This window comes from Pseudorasbora parva, chromosome 3, assembly GCF_024679245.1.
Source record: "Pseudorasbora parva isolate DD20220531a chromosome 3, ASM2467924v1, whole genome shotgun sequence".
Classification (NCBI taxonomy): Eukaryota; Metazoa; Chordata; class Actinopteri; order Cypriniformes; family Gobionidae; genus Pseudorasbora; species Pseudorasbora parva.
Window position 1 is genome coordinate 43,100,275 of NC_090174.1, and position 10,218 is coordinate 43,110,492.

A 10,218-nucleotide genomic window follows, 5' to 3' on the forward strand; every position below is an offset into this window, starting at 1 on the left:
AATTGTTTTATTCTGCATTTATTTAGTCAATGATAAATACAAGTCACAATATAGTATCTGTTGTAAATGCAAAGACATTGCACGCATAAATCAGGCTTAAAGATACAGCAGTACATTAAACAGCAGCAACGTTTCAATATTCTGATTCAGTGCACTAATGAGTGAGAGTACAAAGAACAGCAGTAAAGTGCAGTAAAGTTTATAATGGTCAAAACAAACATGTTACCACAGTCCAGTCTGGAAAGTGCATTTTAGGGGGTGGTTTATGTTTATTATGATTCATATTTAAAATGAATTCTGTTCAGATTTCAGACTTCGGCAAATTAAATTTCTATATTTACCACAACTTTCCTCTGTGATGGTTACTGACCAAAGATTTCCTCAAAATTGACCAGCTGCTTGATCTGCTCAGTTTGCATGGAGTGTCGTCTCAACAGACTCTTCTTGTTCTTGAGATCTCTGGGATGGTTCGGGGCACAGGGGACAAAATGCCTCGATCCAGGAACAATGGGTGTAGTTCCTGCCACAGGCTTGCTTCCACTGTTGAGGCCAACACTGGTATTTACTTTGATGTCAGGAATAGGTACATGCGGGTTAAGAGGTGGCAGATAACCAGGGCGGGTTTGTGAGATATGGTCTAGGAGTAGGGCTCCAGATCCCCTCCGCTCCAGCATCACCGGGCTCCTCCTTTGAACAAAACTTTCCAGAGACTCTTTGGATCCAGAGAGAGTGGAGGAGCGGCTGGTAACAAGCTTGCGTTTCTCCGTCCCCACAGTTCCTCCTCCTCCAGTCTTCCTGAGGTCTTCAGAGGGTTGGCTCCCAAATTGAGGCAACTGAGAGTCAGAACTGTAATGGTCCATTCCGAAGTTGCGGCGACGAAACACATTGCGCAGGCTTGATACAGCGAGGTTGGGAAGGCAGTCTGGGTCCCAGTCCATAGGAGCAGTGTCTGAGATGGATGCTTGCTTAAGGTTCTGATGGGAGGATGAGTGCGGTAGCAACTCACCATCATAGGACATTTTTCTACTAAGCCATTTCTGTTCTTTTGTTAGTTCTTTTTCACAATCAGATGTTGTCTCAAAAGCTTTAAGCAGACCAGTAGTGTCTTTGACGTCAATGCTTTGGTGCCGAGCTACCATTGCTCTCGGTGGTGGTCGGCAACCATCGTAACCAAATGAGAGCTCCTCTTCAGGGGTGATATCTAGAAGCTCCTCAGTCAAGGATGAGGATTTGCTTTGCTGTAGGAGCAGAGATGGAGGGATCTTCAGCCAGGGCTCTGAGTGAAGCCTCTGTAGATGGAGCAGCTTCACCACACTAGCTGCTTGCAGAGGGCTTGAATCTTGAGTTGGTGAGCCTGGTTTGGATGTGGGAAGTGTTGGAGTGGATCCCAGGGTCTCGGATTGGTCATTGGTGGGTGGTGGGATATGTGGGGTAAAAAGTTTAATTTCAGAGGGGTACATGTATGACGCAGGGGCACAGTGCAACCGGTCCTCAAGATTTGGAGGTGGTGGTACGTTCAGATACTGCTTGGTCATTTGTCGTCCAGAGGGTAGTTTGTCTGTTGTAATGATGATGACTTCTTTGCCCTTGGCCTTGCAGGCATCCAGTAGTACTCTCAGTGCATCCTTGTCTCCAGCGTTAACTGCATAGACCAGAGCAGAAGAGCCATTGTGGTCCTCTAAACTAGGGTCAGCTCCACTGGAGAGCAGAAGAGAAAGCACCTCTTCACCCGCCCGCTCTATGCAGGCATGCATTAGGGCTGTCTTACCAGACTTATCCTGAATGTTGGGGTCTGCTCCATTTTCAAGAAGATACCTGTTGAGAAGATTGATTCATTCAAGTGAGCTCAGAGGAAGGGATCAATGGCATAGAGTGTCCATGATAAAAATAAACAGAAGTAAAATGTAGTTTATTGTATTGTAATTGTTTATATATATATATATATATATATATATATATATATATATATATATATATATATATATATATATATATATATATATATATATATATATATATATATATAAAATAAACAATTACACTTAAAAAAAATAAATAATAATAATTATATATATATATATATATATATATATATATATATATATATATATATATATATATATATATATATATATATATATATATAAATTCCTTCATTTTCAGCAATGGATTCAATGGCTCATGTGGTTTTACCATCAATTAAATTTGTTTTTAATACATACCTGTACGCATCTTATGCAAAAACATTTGTTATACTATCATTCTAGAACACAGGATCAGTAAAATGTTTTTGAAGTCTCTAATATTCAACTAGATTTGAAAAATAGCACTATTACGAAATGTTATTACAATCCAGAACTGTTTTCTATTTTAATATCTTTTAAAATGTAACTGTGATGGCAAAACTGAATTATCAGCCATTATACCCATAGATACGTATACATATCTATGATTATACCCGTTTTCAGGGTCACATGATCCTTCAGAAATCATTATACATGATTTAGTGCTTCATTTATGTATTTTTTGGAAACCATGATGCATTTTTCAAGATTCTTTGATGGATAGAGCAATACAAAATAATAATAAAGAAACTGCTCTGTAACATAGTACATTTCTTTACTGTCACTTTTGACATTTTTAATGTGTGCTTGCTAAATAAAGGTATTATTTAAAAAAAAAATCCACACTTTTGAAAGGTATCTTTAAAGATAAAACGTATTTATTTAAAGATAAAACATACACAAATACACACACATACATATTATATATATATAATATATAAAATTACATTTTTGGGGGAGTCCTTTTATGATCTTGCACAATAAAATGGTCACAGATTTACTTAGATCACTTAATGCCCCCTATAAAAAAAGTACTTCATTTCAGAAATTAACTTAGTCTACAAAAAACCCACCTGATGATCTTTGGTTTTGGCACACTCTGAGCGTCAGCATGGTGACTTTTGCAGGCCACCATCAGTGGAGTTTCTCCCCTCTCGTTGCTCTCATTAATGTAAGCCCCTCCTTCCAGCAGCAGGCGTGTCAACCTCAGGCGGCACAGATATACTGCTTTCAGCAAAGAGTTTCCACCCGTGCGCACCTCTGTTGAGTCCTCCATGATGTGGTGTGACCGTTGAGCGGCTAATGTCACGTGGGTTCAGTGGATCATAGGAGCTGATTTCTTTATTGGCTTCTGCCAGGGAAGAGAAGGATTGCATACTTTATCAAAAGCAGAATTTTTCAAGGTTTTCACTTAAGTGTCTGCTTTTTATCCAATTCATTCGCATCAAAGCAAACCTGATGTCTCTTTGACATTGAAATGTTCTCTTCCTCTTCGCCTCAGAAGAATATGCTAGAGAGGTTTCCTGCTCTAATCTAGTGTCTCTCGCCATTCACCGGGTAGACACTAATATGAAGCTGTTTTTATGATGACTATGTAGGTGGCATGTCTAGGTGGTACTTGACAAGAAGAAATAGAAAACTGAATTAGTTATCTAATCCTCATTACATAATATTAATTACTTCTTTTGTATTCTTTTAATGTTTGCAGAATATTTTTGTTCCCAACATGCATTTATGCAACATTTATTCTGTTTAAGTTAGACTCAATCGAAAGTCCTTTTGGAATCATGTTGATAAAAAGAAAAATTTATTCAGTGAGACACTAACAATAACAAGTGAACGTAATGACTAGATAACACGTAAAACACTAAAATTAAAACAACTTTACAGTTCAAACAATGCACATTATAATATGTTTTGAAAGAATATTTTTTATAAAAAACACAAATATATTCTGCTTTTAAATATTCTAAAAACCAGCCCCATGTGTGCATTGCTGTAACCTTAATTTCTGCTTTTTTTAAAGAAAAGGTCAGAGATGGTTTGAAATCATTACGCTGTCGATTATGCTTAATTTCTACAGTAGCCTACTTTTGTGTAGGCCTACTTTTAATATAGCATATGTAGTATAAGTGACATCTTAAAGGGATAGTTCACCCCAAAATAAAAATGTACTCATTTACTCACCCTCAAGTTGTTCCAAACCTGTATGAATTTTTTCTTCAACTGAACAAAATATATTTGGAAAAATATGGGTAACCAAACAGCTTATGGATCTCACTGACTTGTATTGACGGGGAAAAAATATATACTATGGAAGCCATTGAGACCCTCCACTGTTTGGTTACAGACATTCTTCAAAAAAATCTTCTTTTGTGTTCAGCAGAATAAAGAAACCCATACAGGTTCGAAACAACTGTAAATGAGTAAATGACAGAATTATCATTTTTGGGTGAATTATTCCTTTAAGCATGTTATCCTGCAACAGAGATGCACAGTCTGTTCTTGTAAGAGCAGTGTTTTTGTCAGTAGGTTGAAATTCAATAGCTTGAGGCAATCTGTATTTGCCTCATAGAATGAAGACATTCCTTTATACAGTCTATTGTGCATGTGGCCTTGTTCTCTCAACTCAGAGTGCAGTTGCAGTGCACTCTTTATTTAACAAACAGCGAGAGCGAGACTGCCTCAGTCAGGTTGATAAATGTGAATTCACTGGAGTTGAGGTAAGACGAGTAAGGAAATGAATCTTTTTGTGTCCTCAAACAAAAATAAAAAGGATGACAACCTGGGCTGACGCTCTCAGGGTAGCTTTTCTTAGCAGCGAAGGCTGCATGTGACAATGCTAGATTAGAGAATGCGTCAGCACCGTGGTTAAACGTTTTCTTAAATAAAAAAAAACAAAATGCGTGCAGATTAAAATACCTATGTCTACCTTTCCTGAACAAGAACCTCCTCGTATCTTTCTTTCTCCACGTGTCATGGTTTTTATGCTAATAAACCACTTTGTCCTGACAGATTGTCTTTTGAAATCAAGCTGACAGGCTAAAGTCCTGATTGGTCTGGTACAAGCACACTGCCTGATGCCTGCAGGACATCTCGGTTCAAGCTGCTAATTCCTAGAGCTCCCTAGGCTGGCATTTAAAACCACAGCTTTGTGTGCCATTCCCCTAGTCTTCAATCGCCCTTGGGAACAGAGAGAATTTTTAATGACAGGCCTCTCTCCCTGTGTCTCTGCCTCGTGCTAAAAAGCATGGAGCAAATGAGGCCCAAAACAGATGAGGGTGGTGATTGTTGCAGCAGCAGTGCTGAAGTGGAGCACCAAACAGACCACTCCACGCACCTGTATGCATCTGTGATTCATGCCAGATCACGCAATGCTTAATTCTCCTCGCAAATGGTGGGCTGAATTTGTCCCTCTCAAAACACCTGCAGGGGAAAAGAATGAAAACGCACTCTCTGCGACATCAACTGATAAATGAATAAGAATAGTTTTTTTGTGTGTCTTGATTAATGAGTAATGAAAGCTTCCTCGCAAAGCTTTCAAGGTTTGCCAGGATCAGGAGAATAAATGATGAGCTTCCTTAGCTGATATAAAGATACATTTCCAATAGGATAAATTAATATGATAAATAGAAAAGTAGCAAACAGTAGTTCCTTTACTTTGCTTTTTTAAGTTAATTTAGAAAATAATTATTAGCATAATGTATTTATTTAAAGCTGTTTTTTTTATTTAATTACATTTCTACTGTGATTTAAAATGTTATTTAATTTTAAACAATCATTTTATACATATGAACTTTAGTTAACTAATAAATGTACATGAATATTACATTTTTTGTTTAATCATTTAATATTTAATTAAAGGTAAATGAAATACGCTGAAATAAAATAAAAATAAAAATAAAAGCAAATGTCCTTTGTTTCAGAAAATCAACTGTATTATCAACTGAAGACGCTATTTCGTGTAAACTATTTTTACTTTTATTTTTATAAAATTGATCCATGGTCAACACTAATATAAAAGCTCTATCCACTCATAATACATCGGGTCTTGCACAGACTTGCATCAAAAACCTAAGAACAACAGCATCCTAAATATAAAAAAGTCTGCAAGAAAGGCGTCATAACACATAAAATGTCATTATACAGCATAAAAAGGTAGTTTTCTATTTAAAAAGTATGCCTATTTGTTTTTTAAAGGAGATAAATTAGGTCCTTACCCTCTTAAACAAGTCGCTGCTCTAGATATCCAATGGCTTGTTCCTGTGGCATGTCATTGTAAATAGACGAGTAATCCAGGGGTGAGGTTCAAGCTGGAGCTTGAAGTGGGAGATGATCATGTGGAGATGTGCACTCACTGAAGGTGAATGAAAGAGTGGCACAGATAGAGGAGAGAGAAAGAGAACAAGTGCCTGTGATCAAGCTACCAAGCTCACCACAGACCAAGTCCCTGTGCATCAGGAGGACAGTCAAGCTTAATAGAGCAAGGTGACGCCAGTCCCTGTACATCCAGCGTCAGTAAGTCATCGCTCCATTATTCTCACATTGCGAAGGAGTTATTGAACTCATATGCAGAGGTTGTGCGCAGACCCTCATTTGTTCCTCACTCTGATGTCAACATGATCACACGACGATGGCACCCATTGTGCAGTTACATCATTATGACACAACTGTCTCGCCTTTGAGGCAGCAGTTTTGCTCCTGAGAGACGGGCAGAGAGTGTATTAATCTCTTTGAGTGATGCAGCCACTATTTATAAAACTGCAATGATGGCACTGAGGGGCCAATAATAAAACAACAAGATGACTCCTAATGGATAATAATAGGTAGAAAGTTTAATTTGATAGGAAATTAAAGAAATAAACAGAAAAATGACAAGTCTTAAACAACCATCCATTGCTTTCCATTACCTTTTAATCTAAAATGACCAGTCACTTGCATAAGCTAATGAAGTGCAAACCCTTCCTAAATCTCTAGATACTGTTTGTACCTTGAAAATAAATCCAAGTACTTAAGGTGCATGTGCTGGGTGGGTAATTGGAATTCCAGTCAGGTTTGTTTCAGCCTGGCCATAAACAGTCATAGTACATTAGGCTGGCATATCAAAAACAACCAGCTTAAAAAGGTTGTGCCTGATTGCAGCATTTGGCTTTTTAAAATAGGGGTCATGAAGGAGTTTGCGTGGGTGTGACTGAAAGCGTTAGTATTGTGACCCTTCTCTGAACTATATGACAACCTTTGTCAATCAGCCAGTCTGAGGATGAAACACAACATGCATATTCATGAAGCAGTCAGATCTTCAGACTGGCTTAACAGCAGACACTTTAGTTGCTATTGGATATGGAGATGAGCAGGTTGTCTTTTGCAGTTGGCAAGATGAAGAATAATTAAGTGGATGGCAGATGTGAAAAATACCATTTATTACTATCAAATTTAGGTATACTGCTTTCTGAATATCTGAAATGATAACCCAGGAACAAAACCTAAATCAGATAAAATAATACTTATTGTATTGACTGGTGGCCAATCTTCACCGATTTTACATTCCATCCGAGTGTGGATGTTGAGTTAGCAGAGCAATAGCATATAGCTGTACATAAAATACTGCACTTCACAACGTGAGAATTACAGTTTAAAAGAGATTGTTGACACGTCTCGCAGGACAGCAAGTCTGTGGTGTTTTGAAAGCTATAGTATTCATAACCAAACCTTTGGTCACTTGTACCAACACTGCCAGAAAAAAAAGGTACAGTGCTGTCACTGGGGCGGAGGTACAAAAGTGAAAAGGTACATCTTTATAGCTTACTCACCCCTAAATGGTATATATTAATACCTTAAAAGGTACATATCATTACTTTAAGAGTGCGAAGTAGTACCTTAAAGGTACATTGTAGTACTGTAAAGGTACATATTAGTACCATCAGTCCAAATCTAGAGCTGTGGACAATGACACATGTATTGTTATCAGATGAGTCCACCTTCACTGTCTTCCCCATATCTGTGGGAGTTACAGTGTGAAGAAGCCTCAAAGAGGCTTAACACCTGGACAGTTGTGTGTCCAGAGTGAACCACAAGGGTGGATCAGTGATGGTTTGGGCTGCAATATCATGGCGTTCCCTACTGTGCTTAATGGGCAACAGTGCCAAGGACTACCGAACCATTCTGGAGGACAATGTGCACTGCACTGTACTCTGAAGGTGGGGCTGTGTATCAGTATGATAATGCACCAACACATGCAGCAGGAGTTGTAACAGAATGGTTTGATAAACATGAATGTGAAGTTGAACATCTCCCATGGCCAGTGAAGTCACCAGAATCTGGAGTATTTTTAAGGGGGGGAGGGAGGTTAGAAAAGGTTTTGCTCCAACAGCATCACAGTGACCTTTGATTGCATTTAGCTTAGCCTACTAAGCCCAGTTCATTCACTATGGTACCAAACAGAGATTAAGTTAGAAACGACCAAACACCTCCACGTTTTCCCTATTTAAATACAGTTACCCGAATAGTTGAACGATCAAGTATGGTGACATAAAATAAACGTGGCGCTTTTCTAAGCGGATTAAAAAGGAGAACTATAATGTATGGCGGAATAGCACTTCTGACAATACTTCGACTGTTATTTCCTTAACTAAGACGAGTTGATACATACCTCTCGTCTCAGTGCGTGCAAAGGTCCGTGAAAAATCCTCCCTCACATCTCCCTCTCCCCCTGTTGACAGAAATGAGAGAGGGAGAGGGAGATGTGAGGGAGGATTTTTCAGGCGTGACTTTTTACTGCACCGAGTCGAAGTATGCCATCAGATCGTCACCGCACATCAGAGCGATTAAGTGCACGCACTGAGACAAGAGAGGTATGTATCAACTCGTCTTAGTTAAGGAAATAACAGTTTAAAGCTACACTGTGTAACTTTTTTAGTTTACTCTTAGCTAAAAACACTTCGTTCTTTCAAAAATATATGTGCTCATTAATGTATATTTACTTCTTTCAAATAATAAAATATTTTCATAAGTTTATATGCCATTGAAAATACATACAGGTGAGGGGTTCGAATGCAGGTCGCCATGTTGCCCCTCCATCTTGAAAGTACATTTGCCAAAGAAGGACATACCCGTAAATTCAAGCTTCGCTTTTCGCGTTTTAACACTAGATGGCAGTCATGAACGAGGTCGAACTGGAAGCCATGTTAATCTTGGACTAAATCAGCTACCGTAGGAGTTAAAACGAAATCGGAATTGAGAGGAACAGAAACTAATATTCACTGGATTGTCATATACCTTTACACCGCTAGATGGGGGAAAATATCTCACAGTGTAGCTTTAATATGAAAAAGCGGTGAAGTATCCCTTTAAATGCAGCCTTGAAATGTAACCTTTGATTAGCGGGAAATTATTGATACAACAGATAAACCGTTTGCGGTCTTGCATATCAAGACCCCATCCATTGCCTGCTGTTGATGACAGGAATTTTGTAAAATTGCTGAGTTCTTACTCAAATAATCTAATTGTAAAAAATACATACATATAATATTAAATATACATTCATATAAAGGATTATTAGGAACACAGTGTTCAACTTCTCATTAATGCAATTATCTAATCCAGTGTTTCTCAACCGGGGTGCCGTCGGAGTAGAGCATGGGTAAAAGGTGCCGGCACGCACTTGCACAGTGGCGCATCTTTAATATGGGTTGTAAAGTGAAAATAATGCTGTATGTTTCTGTCGATGGATACACATGCTGGCTCCTCAGTGATATATTACAACAGCAATAATAAAAGAAAAACGTGGGTAAAACAATCCCTGTTTGTAAACTTTGTTCAATCCATGCAAGTGCTGCCATATGTTCGAATATGACCAGTCATTTTCGGCGTCATCACCCGGGTGTAGAGCCAGAAGACGCGAATGAGAACTCATGCGCTGTGAGAAGATTTATCTCTGTGCACTCATCCGAGAGCACAAAAATATTGAGTTCTCTTTCGAGTCTTGAGCTTGAATGTCCATCTTAATGAACATCCTAGCAAACATAGTCTATATATGCCTTAAGTGAACTTTATACAGTCACGAAAGATGACGCATAGGCTTATCCCTGCATTAGGTCTTAAAGGGGCAGTAGCCTTTACTGCTGTCTGTTAATGTCAAACTAAGGACATCACTTACTGCTCTTGATTGAATAGCTTTTATATGTTTAATAAGGATTAATCCTTAATTCAAACAGTTAACTTTGTAGTTATTTTACATTTGATTACTTTATTCAATTTGAAAACTAATGTTAGACTTACTTGAAAAACAATGTTTATTTTATTAGTATCTTTGCTCAATAGTATTTATTTGTGCTGCTGCTTATATTTAAGTTATTTAAATTGTTCTTATTTGACA

The 10,218-nt window shown here is 38.0% G+C and overlaps 1 protein-coding gene across 3 annotated transcripts; it reads right to left on the reverse strand.

The window, feature by feature from the left end:
* Positions 1 to 49: 49 nt before the first annotated feature.
* Positions 50 to 8,513, reverse strand: ankrd34bb (ankyrin repeat domain 34Bb). 3 transcript variants are annotated; one of them, XM_067438991.1, is made up of 4 exons: positions 8,494 to 8,513; positions 6,065 to 6,201; positions 2,918 to 3,195; positions 50 to 1,815 (listed from the first exon to the last, which is right to left on the reverse strand). In XM_067438991.1, the coding sequence occupies exons 3-4, from the start codon at positions 3,118 to 3,120 to the stop codon at positions 363 to 365; spliced, it is 1,656 nt and encodes a 551-aa protein (XP_067295092.1). In that variant the 5' UTR covers positions 3,121 to 3,195; positions 6,065 to 6,201; positions 8,494 to 8,513; the 3' UTR covers positions 50 to 362. The 3 variants fall into 3 exon arrangements, with proteins under 3 accessions (XP_067295092.1, XP_067295091.1, XP_067295093.1); XM_067438990.1 differs by lacking the exon at positions 8,494 to 8,513 and adding an exon at positions 5,185 to 5,270 and having other exon boundaries at positions 6,065 to 6,835; XM_067438992.1 differs by lacking the exons at positions 6,065 to 6,201; positions 8,494 to 8,513 and adding an exon at positions 3,300 to 3,685.
* Positions 8,514 to 10,218: the final 1,705 nt, after the last annotated feature.

What these genes read in the sequence shown, in the direction of transcription:
- ankrd34bb (XM_067438991.1), bottom strand. Translation starts at nt 3,120, where the DNA reads ATGGAGGACTCAACAGAGGTGCGCACGGGTGGAAACTCTTTGCTGAAA. An exon ending in CCAAAACCAAAGATCATCAG is followed by an intron (nt 1,816 to 2,917) that starts GTGGGTTTTTTG and finishes TCTTCTCAACAG; the next exon opens with GTATCTTCTTGAAAATGGAG.